Genomic DNA, 21,174 nt, shown 5'->3' with positions numbered 1-21,174 from the left:
TCTCTATCTGAGATTGTGCAATTTTATTTAACTTGTTCAAAACCTACGGGAAGGAGGAAAAAAAAGACACACCCACACACGCCAATCAGCCCCTTAGATATACAATTAAAAGCCTGAACATCACAGCTTCCATCTGGTGGATGGGCTGTCAAGAAGCACACACACACATACACACACACACACACACACACACACATACTGTATATGCACACAAAAAACACATACACTTTTCCTCAAGAAATTAGTAGCACACATCACACAGACACACATGCGTACTAGTAGTTGCCTGTTTTACATCCTGCCATCCTCTACTGTTAGATGTAAAAGAGACAGAAGGACCGACCTGAGTGTGGGATGGGAAAGTGAGAGAGAGAGGGGGGTACAACAGATGTCCACACACACACACACGCCAACACACGCGAAGAAAACACACACACACACACACACACACACACACACACACACACACACACACAGTACACAAAATGCATTGATTTCTGCTTTAGACAGATATGCAGAGGGCACGCATGCCCTCCCACTCACACAAACACACAAACACAAACAAACACACACACACACACACACACACGCCTGATTAACCATACAAGAAACGATGCACATATATGTCCGTCTCTGTTTCACACACACACTCTCTCACACGCAGTCTCTCACCCCCCTAGCTTCACCCTTCGGGGACCATCTGGACTCCGTTCTGTCAGTCGCTACAATGCAAGCCTTGTTGTGGGATAAAATGTTGCTTTTTGTTGTGTTTTTATTTTTTTTTTATTTTATTTTCAGTGCTGGCCTTGATGGTGAAGAAAACAATCTTTTTGCAACTTGAAATACATTATGTTCTGTTACCAAGCAATCCGCAATCTGTCGTATAAACAAACTGCAGGAGTGGCTAATGTGCATCTATTCTATATTATTAGCACTACAATGGTGCGTTGGTGAGAAGTCCAGGAGCTATACAATCTATGAGGTACTCATATAGTGCATAGCAAGAGCAAATTGATCTGATGCTCTAGGTAAACAAGGACATATAGAAGTTGAAAAATGTCTGTGAAAAGCATGCTGGTGAGAGTCTGTGTTCAGGGCCTTGGGATAATTACAGAGAGACGTAATATTATATGGTAAATACTGGTTTGAAGTCAAAACGATTTGTTGAGAACGATTTTTTGTCAAATTTGAAGAAATTCCCTCAGTGTGTCCCAATGAATCCCATGCACATCGCTTCAGCATGTGGATGAAAAATTTGCTACACCAAGGTGTGGTTTAACAGTCAATTTCTTTAGTGTCTGTTTTCAGATTTTTTTTGGTCTCAGCATTAGTTTAATTAATGTGCCATCTACCCCCCTGTAGGAAACGTAGAAGGACTGTCAGCCTGTTGATTAAAATATTAAATAGTTTACGTTAGGAAAATCAGTTTTTGTCTTAATGAAATTTGTTTGTGTTTCCTCACACTTAACTTTCTGTTTCTGTAAGCAATGACAAGAAAAGTAGAAATGTATGTAAAATTGATCTAAGGTAGCATCAGTAGTTTGTTCTGTAAATAGCAGTTACACAAACTGATTTAAAAAAAAAGATTGTAAATTTTCCTGACTCATTAAAAGATGCCTGATTTGGGCTTTGGCACGAGTTATTGTTGATTCAAACTCTGCTTTTGTTTCAGGCTTTTAATTGTACTTTACTACTTTTTGGGGGCCTATCTTTCCAATAAAAAGTCTGTGCTTCGGCACAGCAAACTGCACCACACAGTCCATTAAGAGTGGTGAAACTGGAATAGTGAGGTTTCCCCACTGATCCCCGAAGAGTTTATTGATCTACTGTATGAGGTATCTATGAAACATTCATTAAGCCTCAGACACACAGGAAGCATAATTACATTATTGAGTTAGTACATATCCACTTTGTTCCAATGAATGGACAAATGTGTGACAGTGCAATTCACACATCTTTACAAGAACTTGCAAATGACTTTTCCCCCATGTGAGAAATGGTCAGAGGGGTTCATTTTCTTGAATTTATTCCTCAAACAAATTGCCTTGTGGTCAAGATTGCTTGCAAAATCAAACTGTTCTCCATTCCCTGACTAAATCAACCATTAGAGGGAGACACAAAGTGGTTGCAGCAACAATGTCTGCAGATGGGAACTCTGACATCAAAAGAAAAAGTAAAGGATTTTTACAGTCTAATAGTGCACAAATGGACTTGGCCTGAACTCTCCCGCTCCACTCAATAAAATTCATTAAGACCGGGAGCGATCGGCAGAGCGAGGCAGACACAGAAAGAGAGATAGACTGACAGAGGCAGAGAGAAAGAGAGAGTTGTTGTGTTTTAATAATTCCTGGTGGTCTGTCGTACAGGATCAATAACAGCCCTCCAACTCTAAGACACGAGCAGCCGATCAGCACTGTAGGAGAGCAATAGATCAGGCTGATTAATCAATAACCATTTAGCTGGGTGTAGAGGGGAAACAACTACAGAACAATGAACTATCAAATTCACATTAATACCCCACGTCAGCCTGTCTGCCTGCCTCTGTGCCTGTCTGACGCTTTTATCAGTCTATTTATCCGCATAGCCAGTCTGTCTCGTAGTGAAGCGTCTATCTGTCTTTCTGCCTGTCTCGCTGCCAGTGCCACTGTTTTCCCCAACAGCGCAGGTTTTAATGAAGATCTTCACAAACAAGCACCATCTGTACGTCTGTAATCGCTGCCATCTCTCTCTTCCTCTCTTGTTCAGTCTCTCCAAACTCTTTTTTTTTTTACAGGTATAGTTTTTTAAATTCTCACTCTTAAACACAGCTGGCAGTCAGTGGGCCGCTCCGACATCACACCTCCTACTACCACAGCTGCTTGCCGACGCAGAGACACACACACGCATGCACACCACACACTCCAGATGGTGTATCTAGTCAGTGCTTTAGTAAAAGGATTAAAGGTATAATTTAGCTAAAATTGAGTTTTATAGGGGGAACACTACTGTTCAGTGTAACGCCCTGCTGAGACACTGAAGCTGCAATATCGGCTTTTTTGTAATGATTTTTCTAAAAAGTAGATGATGTTTTTCCTCCTAACATAGCAATGTCTAGGATTTTTTTAAACCTGAAAACAGCATCCTTAATATCATTCTGATGGCATACTGTTTGTAGAAAATCTCAAGACCAATTTGTTCAATCAATATGTTGCTTTTACACAATTCATTCTCAGTGCCCCAGGGCTGGGGATGGACGGCAGTGGAGTAAAATGTCTCTTTTGACACCACAACTACAAGTCGAGTTGTCACATTTTTTGGAGATCTGCTCTAAGAAAGTAAGACTAGAATTACCTCTTTGTGGCTGTATGCCAGTCAAGCTTCTCTTACACTTTACATCCGTGTCTGTGAAAACATGGATGCTTTACACACATCTTTCCCACAGCAGCACAGAAGATCCATAAAACCAGCACAGTTTCACGGTGGACACCGAAGATTAGTGTCACCAATTCAGAGCAAATGTCTCCTCTTCTGTTCCCGAGTTGTGACGCTGAATAATGGCCAAAGAAATTACATTATGATGTCACAACAGCGAAGAAGACCTTTGAATTTCCACAAGGCGTTCTTGAGATTTAACGTTCACAAGAATGAGACAGACAAGGCCACAATGACCTTTGACCTATGAACAATTACATCAAATCAGTTCATTGTTGAGTCCAAGTAGATGTGCCACATTTTTTTTTAATTTCCTCAAAGTGTTCTTAAGATATTGTATTCATGAGAATGGGACAAGCGGGGGCACAGACAGACATACCAAAACGTCCTCTGTTTATATTTTATGTTATATTTTCTTTCATATTAGATTAATTTCTCTGTGTACATACATGTGTAAAAGCCAAAGCCAATTAGGTCTGCTCTCTAACAATATTTTCCCGATGTTGGCTCTAATGTCCGCACAGAACTTGGCAAGTATCAGCTGGAGTTTGTAACGTTACTTACTTTACTGTTAGTCTGTAGATGTTAACTTACCACATTACATAAACTATGTCAAAAATGTTAAGATTAACGTCACTGTAATATGTCCACTAGTCCAACTTTAAATAACATTTTGACAGTGATACAAAAACCTCAAATAGTTAACAATTAGTATTTTTGGAACGCACAATAAGGTGACATTATACTGGACTTTAGAGGGAGCCTATGTAACTTTTGCTGAACTTCTTGCTGTGGCACTGTTGTTTATTATTCATGAGTCCAACATTAAATTTTTTTTAAAAAATGAATGGGTTATCTTTTCCATCAGACATTATACAGTGCCGCTTTAAATAAGGATAATATAATATGCGGGTCTTAATGTTACTGTGAGCTAATATTAACATTAATTATTTTATTATTCACATTTACATTTCTGAATTTGTTTATTACTTCCATGATTATAATTTGTGTTTTATGGACCAACTCTAACTTTCAACAGTGACTCAAACTACAACAGCAAATTAAAGCTACTGATAGATTTAAATGCATTGTTTCTTTGTCTATTTCGGATGCTTGTTGTCAATCAGTTTACTTACCCTGGCAGTTTTTTGCTGCAATGGCATCTCCATAGTAGCCATCAGCACAAATTTCGCAAGATGCGCCACCATAACCTTGGCGACAGCGCACACAGTGGCCTGTGACTGGATCACAGCTGCCAGGTACAGATAGGTCCAGGTTGCCATGGCAATCACAGGGCTGGCAGGATCCCCCCGGCACATTGGGCTGGCCATAGTATCCATTGGAACATCTGGGAGGCAGCAGAGAGACACAAAATCATGTGATGATGCTGTTTCATACTGGATGTATTGAAACATGAAAAAGAGGTCAACTGTTGTTAAAAAGAGAGGATATGTTGGAATATTTCGAAGATTCTAGCAATTATGTGGCATCAAAGATTATTAAATATATCGCACAGATAGCTAAGATGCTATTTAAAGGTCCATCGCAGAGTTTTCTTCTAGGATTTTTTAGGACTTTGGTGTCGCCTAGTGGCATCAAAAAGACACTTACACTGTCACGACTGGACGCGACACGAGCAAGGTTCAGCGAGTAAATCTGTTTGATAACACTCTTGCCTATTGGACTGTCCTAACTGCCCATGCGCAATTAATATAGTGCACCATTTTGAGCAGCGCTTTTGTTGCATACTACATTTCTGTTTTATTGATGTTGTATGAAATAAAGACATTTAACTTCAATGTCTTTTAACTTAAATGTCTTTATGTTTCTGAGCATATGTTGACATTGCAACGCTCCCGACTGTGAGGAGGAGATGAAGCTTTCCAAGATGTGGGTACTATCTCTTACCATTTGCACTGTGGCCTGACTGTCTCTGCACAACAACAGTATTTTAGCTGAAGTGATGAAGTGCAACAGCCAACTTACCAATGGCATAAACAATAAACTAATGGAAATGGAAACAAAAAACTGCACAAGCCACCACGTCCTGAACAAACACCTTACAAACAATGAAAGAAAGTGATATTTTTGTCACATAAAACAGCAAACTTAACTGCAATAAGTTGTCATCTGGCTGGAGAAAAATCAAGAGGAAGCAAAATGTTTCTGTAAATAATGTAAAATACTGTGGGGTGCTAGCAAGCTAGCTTGTTTTAAAAGTGGAGATAGTGGTATGATAGAGTGTGGAAGCTACAACAATGATATCTATCAGTTACCCATGATGCTACTGTAGTGAATGTGAATAATGAGGAAGTAATCATTCAGACATCTTTTACGTGATTGTGTCTCTGAGAGCACAGCTGACAGGTCAGTGGTTTGTTTACATGACGTGATGGAGTTCAATTTTAATAGAAGCAGTGTGGACAGAGAGCTTGTGATGTAACGCGATGCAGCACGATAGTCTTGAAGCATCCAGTTAGGACACAGTGTTATCTGGCCCACAGAAAATGACTGAGCTGAAACTGACTGAACAAACCTTCTTGCAAGCGTCTCCTTTTTATACAAACATGAACATATGCTATCACTGTAATCTGCAAGACACTATAATCACATACAGTTCCTCACATAAGGGCTTTAAAGCACATCAACAATAGATCACTGTCCCACCTGGTGTGCTTTTAAGTTGTTGCAACAAGATGTCATCCTGTTACTCTCAGAATACAATTTTAGTATGGGATAATAGTGTATCAGGTCTTACTGAGAGTGCAGGTAGTGTGGTAATGTCTCTAGAAAATTTGCTCTGCTTTCATGTCGCAAATAATACTTGAAAATGCCATTTTTTCTCAGCTTTCAGGTCTGCAAGAAAATATGCGGTGGCTCACCTTGTCTTTTTTTTTTATCTTGCATCTAAAGAATAAACAACTCTCAGATTTCAGCATAAAAAACATTATGAACATTTTTTTTCCTTAGCTTCCAGTTTGTATTACAAGAACACACTGATTTTTAAATACAAGATCACTAATTAAAGCAGGTTTCATCCCACAAGAGCTGGTGACCAATCACAAAATAAACAAGCAATAAAGCTCATCTAGCTGAGTCTGTGGGAATCATCAGCGTTGTTACAGGTAAGACTGCTCAGACTGAAGGCTGCTGTATAATTCATATTAAAGACACGCTCACATCACATACACAGACAGACATTTACTCAAGGATACACACACACACACACACACAAGAGCTGCAGGGCAACAGAGCCAAACTAAACACCAACAGATATGAAATGAAATTTAAAAAAAAAAAAAAAAAAGCTTTATAGAGATTTTAAGAGATGGAGATTTAAATGTCTTCAGGCAGTAAGTTTCAAAACAGGTTATTCGCAGCAGACTGTCCAGGTTTTTGAAAATATTCATGTAACTGAATAATAGCAATAATACAGAGTGAACATGATGCAATCATTTTAATAATGCAATAATACTTTACACTTCTTGTAGAGGTCTTTCTCACGTGGTCATACCAATGACTGAATATAAAGATAAATGACATGACAGCTCCCAAAAAGTGATGTCAATCATTTCAATCGCCCCCTGGTGGCTGACTGCAGTATAGGTCAGAAACCTCACCCTTTCCATGTTAGTGGACGTGACACAGTCTAAAAAATCTTTTTTCCAAGAGATGGTTACTACTCTTTTAGGCAGTTCATATCATCTTATCAGGGTGGTGCACTTCCACAGGAAGTGTGCTGGGCTCTAAAGCCAATTTTCGTAGTTGCCAAACTGTGGAATTACATTACGTGATGCCATGGGGCCCAAAAAGACTCTTTCGCATTGACTTCCATTGGGAAAGATACATTTATAAATCAGAGGAGCATCACAACCCTCATGGGATGACTCATTACTCTTTCAACATTCGATCCATTCTGCCCAACAACAACCGAAAAGTCTGGGAGAGCCACAAGATTAAATCATTTTATCCCCGTTCAAGATAGCCGAGCGCTAAACCATAAGAGGCCAGCTCAGCTCAGCCAGCATAAGTCTCTAGTGCACTGTCTCCATGGGCCCAATGATGCAGAATCAGTACCACTTGTCCGTGTAATTTTATACCATAGAGCTTTTTTGGCTTCATGTGCCACTGAGCAACTTTCTTAGGAAGAACAGCATCCTGCCTTCAACACTGAATCCACATTTATGTCTTTGTGGTGTCAATGGAAAGGAGATATTTTCACTGGACAGAAATAATACTTTCATTCTTTTATGTGGTCAAGTTCCTAGAAAGAAAATGCCTCTTAATTCATAGAAAAAATGGCAGTGAGCAGCTTTGAGGAAGGACAAGGACACAAACATGTATGAACTGTCACACCAATTCAAAACTTTCATTTTTTCTTTCCTGCCTGTTTTCTTTGATTAGTAATAAAAGGAAGTCTGAGATGCTGCAAAATATATTAACCTGAGAGTGCTATGCCGTGTCAGGAGCCACTGAAACCAAATAAAACAGGCCTAAGCCGAAATAAAGCTCTACCGTCTAAAAAGGGAATGGAGATGAAAGAGAAGAGAGCAGAAAAGAGAGACTGAAGAGAGGGAGAAGAGAGAGAGAGAGGGGAAAGGTCCTCACATAGAAAGGGGAATTGAATTTAGAGAGGAGGGAAAGGAAAAGACAGAAGGAGGGAAAGAGTCAAGAGCAGCAAGCCATTATTACCAGTGACCCTCCTTGGTACTCAATAGAACTGGTTTATTAGCTTCTCTCTCTGTTTGTGTGTGTGTGTGTGTGTGTGTGTGTTGCTGAAGTGTGTCTGCAAGTGTGTGTGGTGCTACAAGTACATTCCTCTAGTCAAGTGGAGAATCGGACCAGCAGCAATCTCACTTCATGATAGGAGAGAAGAGTGTGTTGTTTGGATTTAGTTTTATTTGTAAGATTAATTCACACTTTCAAGTTTAAATTATATTTTGTTACTGTCAGTGTGTGTGATTTGCGTGTGTGTGTGTGTGTGTTTGTGTGGTTCCTGGGCTTGAAGAGGAAGTGAAAGTATTTTTAGTTGAGAGTCCAGTCTGTGTGAAGGAGATATATTTGGGGGTTCAGACACCTGGTCAAAGCCTTCAGAGTATCCGGGAAGCGGACGCTGAGCACAACTGGTGGAGAGTTACAGAAGGAAAGAGAGGGGTTGGGATCCTAAAAGCTGTGTTCTTTTATTTTTAGTGTTATAAATGGGGAGTCGGCGCCAGGGGAAGACAGCCTCTGCTCCTCCCTCACACATTTTTTCCCCATAACTTTCAAAGCATTATGAGATCAAATTGCTCTCTCTGAGTGTATATTATTTTCTGTTAAACGCAGAAAGTGGGGCAGGTTGTTTTTAGGAAGTAAAATGGGATTTCATATAAATAAACATCTTGAAGTTATTTTGTAATTTACTTAAATGTATGTGGGTTACAGCGGGGAATTAAGATCAAAAAAGGTCTTGTTTTGTTTCAGTATGACTAACTTTTAACAGTGAACCTTGCTGCCACTCGAGGCTGCCAAAGCACAAAGTTCCATCATGCAGTTTAAAATCAACTCATTAAACTTAGCTGTCTCTCCCTTTGTGTATATATGTATAACTACATCTCCAAACATATCACTACACAGAAGGAAGCATGTATAATGCTAGCTCATCTAGCTCAAATGAGTTAGCTAATGTTGCAGCTCAGGTGAGGAGGACACCATAAATGCATCTTGCTCTATCACGAGCACAAACCTCTCATCCATGAGTAGATATACACCTCCTACTGCACTATGATATGGTTGGCGGGTGTAGTTCAGTCGAAAGAAAACAGTTTATACATGAAACTGCTCCCAACAAGTTCCGTGGATTATCTTGAGTAAGTGGGTCATGATTTCTGGAAGGAGGCATTGCTGTTAAGTTTTTGGTGTTTGAGCACCACAAACTGAGTGCTATCTAGTTCTGTTATATTGAAGAGACAGCAGACATCTCTACAGCAGATATCTCCCAACACACCCTGCAACTCACACCTGAACAATCTACATTTATAAATAGCACTTTGGTAAGAAGAAAAATATGTATTTTTTAGTTTGGTGTGAACTTAGCCTTTAACTTTCAAAATCAGGTCTCCAGGAGCTTTCTTATATTAATATGTTAATATGACTCTTTAAATCTCTAATTGTATACACAATTGTATATCTTAACAAAGAAGCTATGCAATGTGCTGTTGTGGAAGGGGGTCGACCATAAATGTATTTTAGCCACCTAATAAAATCCCATCTGACAAAAGCAATATTGGAGAGTAGATAACAGAGTATGTAATACAGTATTTAGAATATTTTCACTGCGTTATCTGGCTGTCAGACAGTGATTTCTAATGGGAAATTGAAGCTGTTGTATTGCTCTCTATAAAGCCAGACTCTATAAAGAGAAAAATAGTGATTTAACATCACTGAACACAGGAGCTGACACACAGCTGCCTCTGTCAGTTACTTCATTTGTATTAGTGTGTTACTTTGGGATTTTTTTTCACACGATAACACACACTAACTATCTAATTAAAGCAGCGATAAACCATCAGCTCCTATGTTCAGTGAGCCAAAATTTCTATTTTTGTCCATGGAGTCTGGTGGCTTTGTCCAGAGCATGGGGAACTGAAGCCTTTAATGCCTCCCTCATCAGAACAGGCTGTCTGACAGAAAGGTAAAGCAATAAAAAAATACTCCCAGTATAGTGTGTGCTTAAACTGATTGCTTTTTATAAGTGGCTAAAATTGGTTTTGTTGCTGCCCCCATGGACAGCAATGCATGGCTTAGCTTCTGTGTCACACTCTAGTCTGCTTCTCCAAATGGGGGGCGTGCAGACTAACATCTACTGTGTGTAAAACACTGACTATTGGTAAGTAACCCATACAACCCCGCTTCAAAAAGTACTTACTTCCACTTTAACAATAATCATAGCCATCACCACTGCTTCCTTTTCCCTTCTGGATGAAAGATGATACAGTATTTACAGCTAAGTGATGTTGAATCACTTAAAATCCAAATGATGTAAAATGTGAAATACCTTAAACGATCACTCTGGATACACTGGCAAACCCCTGATAGCACTAAATAGCAGCATGCAACTCAAAGTGTTTTAGTGGACTTATTTATAAGGCACTTGCATTAAACAGTTTTCAGCTAAATTCTAAATGGCTGTTTATGGACGGGAAATTGAAAAGCAGAATCACTTAGGGGCGAGAGGATAGTCTATTAGCATAGGGGGAATAGAGTAGCTTATTTCGTTAAAGCCCATAATACAGACAAATTGGCACATTACAATTAATTACCACTAACAACAACAAAAGCACTGTAGATAATGAAGTGTAATAGAAGGTAGCGCATTACAGGTATCAATTAGACTAGTAGAACAAGAAACAGCCAACTGCTTATTGTCTCTTTAATACTGCCATTAGTATGAAATAGCATTATACATTATGTCAGCTCCTACGTGTTCTGAGTCAAAGCAGCAACCAACAGGCTCTCTTTCTTTGTCCTTTTTGTTTACCAGCTATCCTCTCTCACTGACTGTAGGCACCATATGGCATCAGAACAGCTCAACCACAGGGACGTACATACACAGATGTATTCTGTATATCCAAAGACAGATATTTACATGCACACACACAAGCACATATACATTTGGCACACCATCTCCTCAAAACAAATGTTATCTCAATTTTGGAAAAAAGTAGGGTGTCAGACCTCCGACTTTTAAATTAATTTTTAAAATCTTTTCAAAGTATTCAAGTGTACAGCAGGTATTAATCCCTTACGATGAAAGACAGATTATTTTAAATGCATGAAAATGCGTACACTTACCGTACTAACAATGAAACCACATGGTAAATGGTAAATATAGTGCACTTGTATAGCCCTTCTCTAGTCTTTTGACTCAAAGGGCTTTCACTTTACGTGTCACATTCACACAATGGTGGCCAAGGCTACATACATGGGGCCACCTGCTACTCAGTAACCATTCACGCACACTCACACTCCAATTACGCAGCATCGGGAGCAATTTGGGGCTTTGTATCTCTACCACTAAGCCACAGCCACCCCTTATGATGAAGCGTACAGTATTATAAATGCATCAATATGTACCTCACTTTACTTCACAAATACATGATAATTTGTGATACTGCATGGACTGTTATAGCACACTACAAGGCCTTACTACAGTTCATTGTTGATGTGTGCATAGGTGAGTATGGGTATTTATAATGAATTATAAGCCCCATCAGTCAACCTCTAGTTTATAACTAGTCAAAAGCATCCATAAGGCACTTGATACTTACTATTTCTTATAAGTCTCATCTATAATGTTATGACTGTAGATATAGTGCATAGGTAAGCATTATGTGTGTTCATGAAAGTAGTCAAAAAACACACTATAAATGCATTATAATCCACTATGAATGCCCTCACAATGCATTTTACATTCCTCACAGAAAGTGTTACCGAAAGTAGCTCTGGTGACACTCTGATCATTATTGAAGCGTTATCCCAATTAGTTGTATGAAAACACACATTCTCACTGGAGGATGGCCACGGGAGGACTTCAGAAGAGTCGGAGCAGTCAACATGTACTGGTTCAACCCTTGTCAACACTGGACCATAATGGTCATTGGCATGGTTTGAGGCAGACAAGTCCCCTTCTTACCCCTTTCTATCATATTACCTCTGCCTCTTTTACTTTATAATACTAAGATTCTTGAAATCTTAGTCTTATCTAGCAAACTGGCTAGCATCACACTTAAGGATGCCAAAATTGGTCAAAATGCGCTATACAGTTTAAAATTAGGGGCACAAACCAGAACAGAAATGGTTCCATGTTGGTGGAAAAGAGGTATTTGTGACAAAATGAACTGACAGTGAGTCAGTTTATTTTCTAGTGGCAAATGAGGTTTATAAAAAGACTAAAATGCAGACAGAGACATTCTGCTGTGGACAGCACGGCCAGGCATGTAAACTATGCATGGCAGTGAGCTGAGGTCCCTTTGGAGCCCTGCTATGTCCAATCCGGAGGTCTTTTTTAACATGCAACACACAGCAAAGACCTGATAAAGTGTAACCTATTTGAAACTCAATGTTTCATCTTTGAGATTAAATTGTTTAAGATAATTATCAGTGTAGATACAAAAACCTAAAAATTATGGTAGTCATGCAATTAATTTTTTAACTGAATGTTAATTGTGATTTTTTTAAATTACGTGTTATCAGTCCTATTAATTTGCATTTCAAAACAGTTTTGCAGTCTATACTGACAAGGTGAAGCAATTCTTTCCAGATTGTCTTGATAAGGAATAAAATAAAGTGGGTGTCTGTAAAGGGGAGACCCATTTTCATTTACATAGCTTGAGGTCAGAGGTCAAGGGACCCCTGTGAAATGGCCATGCTGTTTATCCTTCACCAAAATTTAGCCTAACTTTTGAGTGTTTTTTAGCTGCCTTCCAGACAAGCTAGTATCATCACTAACTCTGCCTGGCACAGACCCTTAAAGACAGAGATGTCGACCGGACATTAACACAGTTAAAAAATAAATAAATAAAAAAACGTTATGTACAGACCTTAATCATATCGTGATTAACGTGGATAGCTTCAATAAAAATTCAACTTGTAATTAGCTCATGACAGCATTTTCATTTGCTATTCTCAAAAAAGAGGTGGTTATGCACAATCTACAGAAATTAAAACTTCAGTTACAGACAATTTAATGATGTGTTGTCATGATACTGGAATTTCTAGCTTTGATATAATACCTTGAAAAATATCAATATTCATTACCATTTTTTGGTAGTGCTTACAGCATGCATATAAAAAGAGCAGTTATTTTAAATTGTGAATCAGGAGCAAAAAAACCTTTTGCTTCTATGGTGTCGCCCAACAGATGTATACAATATGTGGGATTCCTTCCTGGTGTCAGTCTTTCCGTTAAACACTGAACACCTCATAAGACAACAGAAACAGACAATACATAAGAAAACATTTCTCTTTTAACCAGAAAAATGTGAACTGCACAAGGTCACTTACTCATTATACATCAAATCACAAAGAAAGCCTTTCAAGTAATCTGAGCTCACTGCACACTTCAGCTCACACATCCACATTTCAATTTTACACTATCAACAACATCTTGTCGACCTAAACTGCCATCAAACAAAGGCGAATGCAAGGACTTGTGTGAAGCTGCTGAAAAGACAAACTTTTCAGAGCTTAAAGCTTTTACCCTTTGTAACTTGAGCAAATTGGCTTGGTTTTTTTTCAAAAACATGGGAAGAAGTTACGAGTTACAAGAAAGTGACCTTAACTATACAAAAAATGAAGAAAAAAGTAATAATAATAATAATCTCTCTCTCTTATTTTTAAAAACAAGTTTGAAGTCATTATCTTGTCACTTTTTCCAAATTTCTAGCAATTTCTGGGACATCACTTGCCAAGTTGCACGTTGCCTTTTAAGCCATGCTTTCAGAAGAAGTCAAACCAATTCGCCCAGGTTTCAAAGGGTTAAATGCATATGGGAGGTGTCTGAACGCAGCACAAGAAAACTGATATTGTTCCAGGTTTCAAAGGGTTAATTTGAATGCAACATTTTCAATCAGTAATTACAATAATTGTGTTTTTCAAAATGGAAAAGCTTAAATCTACTGAATACTAACTGAAATGTGGGCAGTTTCAGTTAAATACAAAGAGTCCAAATGTGTTTCAGTGAGCTGTCGTGCTGGAAAGACCATATTTACTCAGTCTGCGTCACCACATGACAGTATAGCCTGAAGTTTTAACAAGACCAGCATCCAGAGTCTTCTCATTAGTCCTGGGTTGGTAAAGAAGCTCACAGCAAATGGAACAAGAATGTCACTCAGCTAATAAATGTGCTGTGGACAGTCAGATAGATGGACAATGAGACAGAGAGCCCTCAAAAAACACTTAATGAGCATCAGTTTCCGTTTTCATTTTGGGATGGCTGACTACAGACCTGATTTATTTTCCAAATAGTCATTTTGAGGAATGGCAACAACAAGACTGACGTTAATTACAAGTGCCCAAATCCAATTCTGAAATTGTGCAGTTAGTTCTGTTTTCAGGCTGTAATTAGGTCATGAAACATATTTTTTATTCAATGGGCAAAATTGCTATTTAAAGGGCTACTACGCCCATTTTGAAAATTCAAACATGTTATTCTATGGTCTCAGACAAACATGAACAACTTTCTCCTAAATGTGCTAAAGCTTACATTTGTGATGATGACATAGGGTAGAAGGTCTGGGGCTGCTCAATAAATAACGATTACGGAAAGATGTTCTATATGACACTAAGAACAGCCAGGGATATATTCTGAATTTATGGGTACATTTTAAGAACTGAAAAAACTACAATAACTTGCCATGGCCATGGAAATAGCAGACTGGAATTCATAACTCAGGTGGTTTTCCCCTTTGAATAACTGTTGAAGACACAGAAGTACCAAAAACTGCAGCTTTTTGAACGGCTACTCAGTCAAATCCATCCCTCACTCCGCCAGAGATCCAGTTCATCGCCCCAAAATGGTCACTTCTGGCTCCAAAATGAACATTGTGGTAGCTAGATCTTTTTTTTTCCTCAGCACATCCCCTTCCATAAGGCAAAATGATGAACAATCAAGCAACACTTTGTCCAACTCATTATAAAATGGGCAAATTATAAAGCGTTACCTTGCTGTCAACAAAACAAACACCATGTCCTGCATTGATGTTATAGTCCCTGTTGGGGGACCCATCAGGATACATTTGTGTTTTCATTACAAAAGATACTCTGTCAAATCCGTCCCACAGTGATCAGAACAAAATGTGACTTGGTGGCCGTTTACGCTTGTATTTAGAGATGTCCACTTGTGAGCCCATCACCAAAAATCCATGTTATGCTGCTTTTACAGTCAAAGTTGGAGATTTTCCAGTTGAATTACAAACTTCTCACCTCAAAGCTTTCAAAGTGGATGAGGCCAAACATAAACCAAAAACTTTGCTGTCCGAGGCAAATTGAAGCTTCTTTGGCAAGTGTACACACAATTTAACTCTCGGCAGTGCAGCCGCCTTGAAGCAAAAGAATGACATTTCTAATGTTTTCCCGAAAAACTTTTGCGTAGAGATGAGAACTTTCAGACATAGCTTTCTGTAACCGGCTACCTGATAACATTGGCATTATATATCGAAATTAATCCACATACGGAACAGATTTTACTAAATGATAGTTTGTATTATCCCAATCAAATACGTACAAATGTAGTTTATGTTTGCCTTTTAATTGATGGGTTACTATTTTCAATGTGCTGCAATTGTTGTCTTGTGAAGTTGGGGTAGATTTCCCTTAATTTACAAGCAGGACCTCTAACTTTGAGCGTTGTTCTGTCGCACTTTTTCTATTAAGAGGTCAGGAATTTTCCAGTTGTCTCAAACACAGCATTGAGGCCACGTATAAACAAAGATTTCCAGCTCTGTATTCAGTAATACTAAACTAATCCTCACATCCACATTAAGCTGTGTTTTCATCAGTGGGTTTCTCACTGTTACTTGTACCATTCAGTGTGTGTTTTTTTTGTGTTTGTTACCTGTCACATCGTGGTCCCGTGTACCCGGGCTGGCACTGGTCACACAGCAACTCCCCTTCTTCGCCGAGGTGGCAGGTGGGACTGAAACTGTCGTAGTTGCCACGTTGTTGTTGTTTTTGTTGAAGTTGTTGTTGAAGTTGTTGTTGAATTCGGTAGCGTTGTCCAAGTGTGGTGAGAGGAAGGAGGAAGAGGAGGAGGAGGAGAGGACAGAGGCGAGTTAGGGCCATTGTTTGTCTCCTAATATACACACGCACACCTGTGTCCCTGCTTTCACTTTCCAATCCTCACATTCACACTCTGTAAGACACACACACTTAATTTCCTCTCTCTCTCACCCACACATTCACACACTCCCACTATTTGAAAACACTCTTCCTCTCTAACAAACTGTAATTTAAATGAACCGAGAGAGAGAGAAAGAGAGAGGGACAGAGTGAAACGACGTTCTGTCACCCTCCCACTTCCATAAACTAAAGATAGTTCTGCTGGCTCGGGTTCCAGGCCCCAGACTGACTCACTGGCTGGCTGACTGACTTGCTGAGTTACAAATAATCTTGCTTGGCCTGTGCATGCAAACAACAAAAAATGGTAAATAATACTTAGAACCCTTGTATGAAAAAGGTTATGTTTGTATGTATAATAGGGCTTATATAAAATAAGCTATAATCATCACAGACACAGGTTGAAGAAGTATTTAACTGATATAAAGAGGGTCCACGTGTAAAACAGGGCTGTCTATGAAGAAGATGGACGATAACACTTGGTGCTTCATGACCAGAGAAAAAAAAAAGAAAAGGACTGTGGAGTTGTTTTTTGCTCAAAAAGTAGAAAACCTACAACTACCAGAATGTATAAGACCAACAAAAGCTAACGCTGTTGGGTGACATAACGCAAAGACGTCCATTTCACATAATAGCGGTCGCCTGGTAACCAACAGTCTCGTATTACAGATAAACAGTAAGCTCAAACATGCTTTTGAAAACATCTAAGGCATGAAATATGCAACTCAGTAACATAATCCTTGTTTATATGTAATCAGTGCTGCTTAGTTTTACTCTTTGATCATTTTTTTTCAACTACTAAAGTATCTACTAAGTCTCTCCAACAAAAACATTCATTTATAAAATGCTACAAAAAAAACCCACTCTGGTCTGCACTTTACCAAACAGCTTCTACAAGTATTTTGTTTGCTCAGAGCAGCTTTGTTCACATCGTCTAACAGGATCTTCAGTATCTTTGTGTTTGTTTAGAGCTGTTTGTGTCTGATAGGTCCGCTAAGAATCTTACAAATGATGAATTTATTCATGTGTAAAACAGTATTTTCCTGTCCTTCTGAAATTATTAGCTGTTTTTTTAAAGCACATTTCATGCAGATACTTTCTGGTGAACAATAGTGATTTGAGTCAGCACAGCAGGATAAAAGATTTTAAATAACTTCATGACTTGTTAGAAGCTTGATTTTCTACTGTCTTGAATTTTCCAGCAATAGGTGTTGATTCTGCCAACGGTGACATTTCCACCCACAGGGAGGACGTTTCTCCACCTAAATAGATGCTTCTACCTGTGGTGATATTTCTATTTGTGTCTTTACAATTATATATCTACCCACTTCGCAGTGGGCTCAGCAGTGGCAGATTGAAATGTTTGGTTACAAATAGGCGAGAGCTTAGGTTTTGTTTCAACGTTAGGGAGGACATATATGAAAGTGGTGGATTTGCACCAAATAAATTAAAAAAAGACTAAACCCCCCCTTAGACAGTCAGTTGAACCTGGGTGTAAATAAAAAAAAAGAAAAAGAAAACACTCCAGGACAAAACTGATGTCTTTCAGTTAAATGTAAATCGCCACTCTGCTTCACATACTCAGGCTAATATCTGCATCACTTCATGAAATGTTCATAAGAGCTAAAATATTATTGCTAACTGGAACAGTCCCGCTGGCCGGGCCGGCTATTTGAGTGACTGGCTTCAGTGAACATAACGGACTAGACGGCTGCTGAAAGGCTTGGCACCTTCAAGCTATTATTACTGCCGGGGTTTATGGGAGGTAGGGAAGGGGAGAGGTGAGAGACAGAGAGAGTTGTATCTTTCTTTAGCGCTGAGAGTTTTGGACATGACGTGTCATGACTGCATGAAGATTCTCAGCTGCTGCTCTGCCTGCCAGTGTGAGTGTGTGAGTGTGTGTGTGTGTGTGTGTGTGTGTGTGGCCTGGTTGTTGACATATGTGCACCAAAGCCACAGCATCTCTCTCTGGTCATTTGGAGAAACTACAGATTTAATGGCAAATTTAACCAATGGTTATAAAATGGAGCAATAGTTTTGGTCCCTGTTTACTTCCTGTCAGCTGCTGCTCTAGGCCATAATAAAAACATATATTGGCGGACATATCCCCCATAAAAAGCTTGAAAGTGGTTTGGGAAAAAGAAAAGTTCCTACATGAAACTGCTCACAACAACGTCTGTTGATTATCTTAAGTAACAGAATCATTATGTCTGGGAAGAGAAATTGCAGTTGAGTTTTTTGATGTATTTTTGGCCCTTTGAGCACTACAAGCAAAGTGCCATCTAGTTCCATTATACTGAAAAAAATGGCACACATTTCTAAGACTGACATCTCCATCACTCAGCATATAACACCAAAACAATCTAGACTGATGAACAGCACCAAAGGTAGAGGAAAAATATATTTATTAATTTATAAATTTCCTTTTATATACATTTTTACCAGACAGTTGCTGTACCTTGAACAATCATAACCTGAGAATGTGAAGCCAGCACAGCACGAGCAGTTTTCTATACAAGAGAATGATAAAGGATTTTAAATACCTTTAATTACTTGTGGGAGGTTTGACTTTGCCTCTGTTTTAAGTTTTCTAGCTACAGTCCTATTGATTCTGCCAATGGTGATGACATTTCTACCCACAGAGATGATGTTTCTCCACTTTTATTGATGCGTCCACCTGTGGTGATGATATTTCTATGCATGTCATTACAATTATATTCCAACCCACATTGAAGAAGCTTCTGCTTATGCCCTTATCCTTTAGAGATGAAAAATGCAGTGTGTGGAGAGGAAAAGAAAAAAAGAAAGGAAAGGAAAGGACAGGAAAAGAAAGGAGAACATTATGAAGACACGGGTCAGAAAGAGAGAATAGGGGCCACGGTGATGTCAGCAGTGATAGATTGAAGTGTTTGATTAAATTGTGTCGTCATGACACCATTAACCCCAGTGTCTCCACAACCTACTTGTTACTAGGAAGATTGAGCGGGCAAGCGCAGGGCTGACAGTCTGTGGGTGACCCACGGGTGGCATTGCCATAGTAACCAGGTAGGCAGGCGTCACAGTGGGGGCCTGTGGTGTAGTGGGAGCAGTCCTGGAAGAAATAAATACACTATTAGGCAAACAAAGCATCTGATCAGTTAACCTGAGTGTTATGAGAAGACCTGAAGCAGTTTCTTCGATGATGAAAATCTCAACACCCTATTGTCTTGAATCAAGCTTGAAGAATACAATAAGTTATCAATACATTCTTTGTCTCCCTTTTAAATACAGGGTTCTCATACATTTGACTTTTCAAACTTTTGACTTTTCAAGGACCAATAGTATTTACTATAAACATTCACAACATATATATCATGAACAGAATGGTGTAGTATACTTTATTCTAAATCTGAATTGAAAAGTAATGAAAATTAAACATCAACTTTTCCAATCTCTAACAGTTGGTTACGGTCATGTTCACTTCAACTCTTCATACTACGTACACAACAATAAGAAAGGTTATCCATGGAACATTACTGTAACAAATTATATAATTACACAACAAAAATCCAAGATTTTTCCAAAGAATTCAGGGATTTTTACTTTACTTTTCCAGGTTTTCCATGACTTCAGAAAACCTTACAAATAATATTTTCTTCAGGGCAGTGAAGTGACATTTTCTTTTTTCAATATGTTGCGAAATGTTCTGAAAAACCTCTCTAAATCATAAAATCATCATAGAAACAAACAGTTAATTAAAAAAAGTAGGAAAGTTAAATATTATCTATAAATCACCTTTTAAAACCTAGGTTAAAAGGTGCTTTATAAAGAGGAAATGGTTAAAAGAAAATAAGATCACATCAGGAAAAATTTGGAAAAGGAGACAAAGTGACGATGGAGAGACACAAAAATGATTGAAGAGCTGCTGGATTATTTACACCAACTCTCTCTCCACCTCCCAGCACTCACATTGAGAATTATTCTCAATGTGAATTATTTAGTGAAAATCTGTTATCATGCCAAAAATAATACTAAGTGTAGGATGCAAGTTACTGCCATGAAACAGAAAAAAGAAAACCAAAGAGCTAACAACTGACCAGCTCTACTTTAGAGTAATTAAGTGTCACACTTTGCCTCGAGAGGTTAAAGGCTAGAAAGGTAAAAACTAATAGGCTCAAGGGTTAAAGCACTCTAATAAGAAGAGCAGACACCCAGTGACATGTTCTCATAACAACAAAACTGTTGTTATTGAATAAAGCTGTCACATCAAATCATTGTCAAGAAGACAGCAGCAGGAGGAACAATCTCGGGGAGGTCAGCGTTAATGATATGGTTCAAGATTAGCATCACATTTTGTTACCATGGTACCCAAGCCCACAGGTACGTCCTCAACAAAACACTTGATACAATAATGTCCCTCAGATCGCATTAGCAAATATCAGCATTGGTGAGTATTGATTGATGTTTCTCATACCGATACATTTATTACGGTTCAGTACAATAAACAGAACACTATTGATGATATTTGCCTGATCCACAGCTCTGCCTCCGCCAACACTAATATCACAAAATGTAAATTACTCCTTAATAACTTATCCCAAAGCTGCCTCAAAAATGAAGTTAATTTAAAAGTGTTTTTTCAGCATGACATTTCTTTGATTTGATGCAGAATAAAAAACAGTAATTTTGTATTAACATTTCAGTTTCAGATTATTTTCCCACTTACAGTAAAATTAAAACTGTGTTCCTCCCACTGAGGAAATCAGGTAGTCTGAGCTTTTCTTCTCTGGGCCGACACATTCCTGTTTTTAAAGGCCAGCTGCAACAACTGTTGCAATATCATCATGCTATTGTTTGTTTGTGTGTGTGTGTGTATGTATGTGTGTGTGTGTGTGTGTGTGTGTGTGT

At 38.7% G+C, this 21,174-nt stretch overlaps 1 protein-coding gene across 2 annotated transcripts in view; it reads right to left on the bottom strand.

Moving 5' to 3' along the window:
• Positions 1 to 21,174, bottom strand: part of lama2 (laminin, alpha 2) — a 246,784-nt gene that overhangs the window by 111,160 nt on the left and 114,450 nt on the right. For both annotated transcript variants that reach the window (XM_088089255.1, XM_088089256.1), the window contains exons 19-21: positions 19,251 to 19,378; positions 16,007 to 16,093; positions 4,548 to 4,759 (exon numbers count right to left, since the gene is read on the bottom strand). In XM_088089255.1, coding sequence (XP_087945381.1) covers positions 4,548 to 4,759; positions 16,007 to 16,093; positions 19,251 to 19,378 — 427 coding nt within the window. The remainder of the gene's footprint in view (positions 1 to 4,547; positions 4,760 to 16,006; positions 16,094 to 19,250; positions 19,379 to 21,174) is intronic.

Source organism: Plectropomus leopardus, chromosome 16 (genome assembly GCF_026936395.1).
Source record: "Plectropomus leopardus strain MGB_pleo_1.0 chromosome 16, ASM2693639v1, whole genome shotgun sequence".
In the NCBI taxonomy this organism is placed as follows: Eukaryota; Metazoa; Chordata; class Actinopteri; order Perciformes; family Serranidae; genus Plectropomus; species Plectropomus leopardus.
This window is presented reverse-complemented; position numbering and strand designations above follow the sequence as displayed.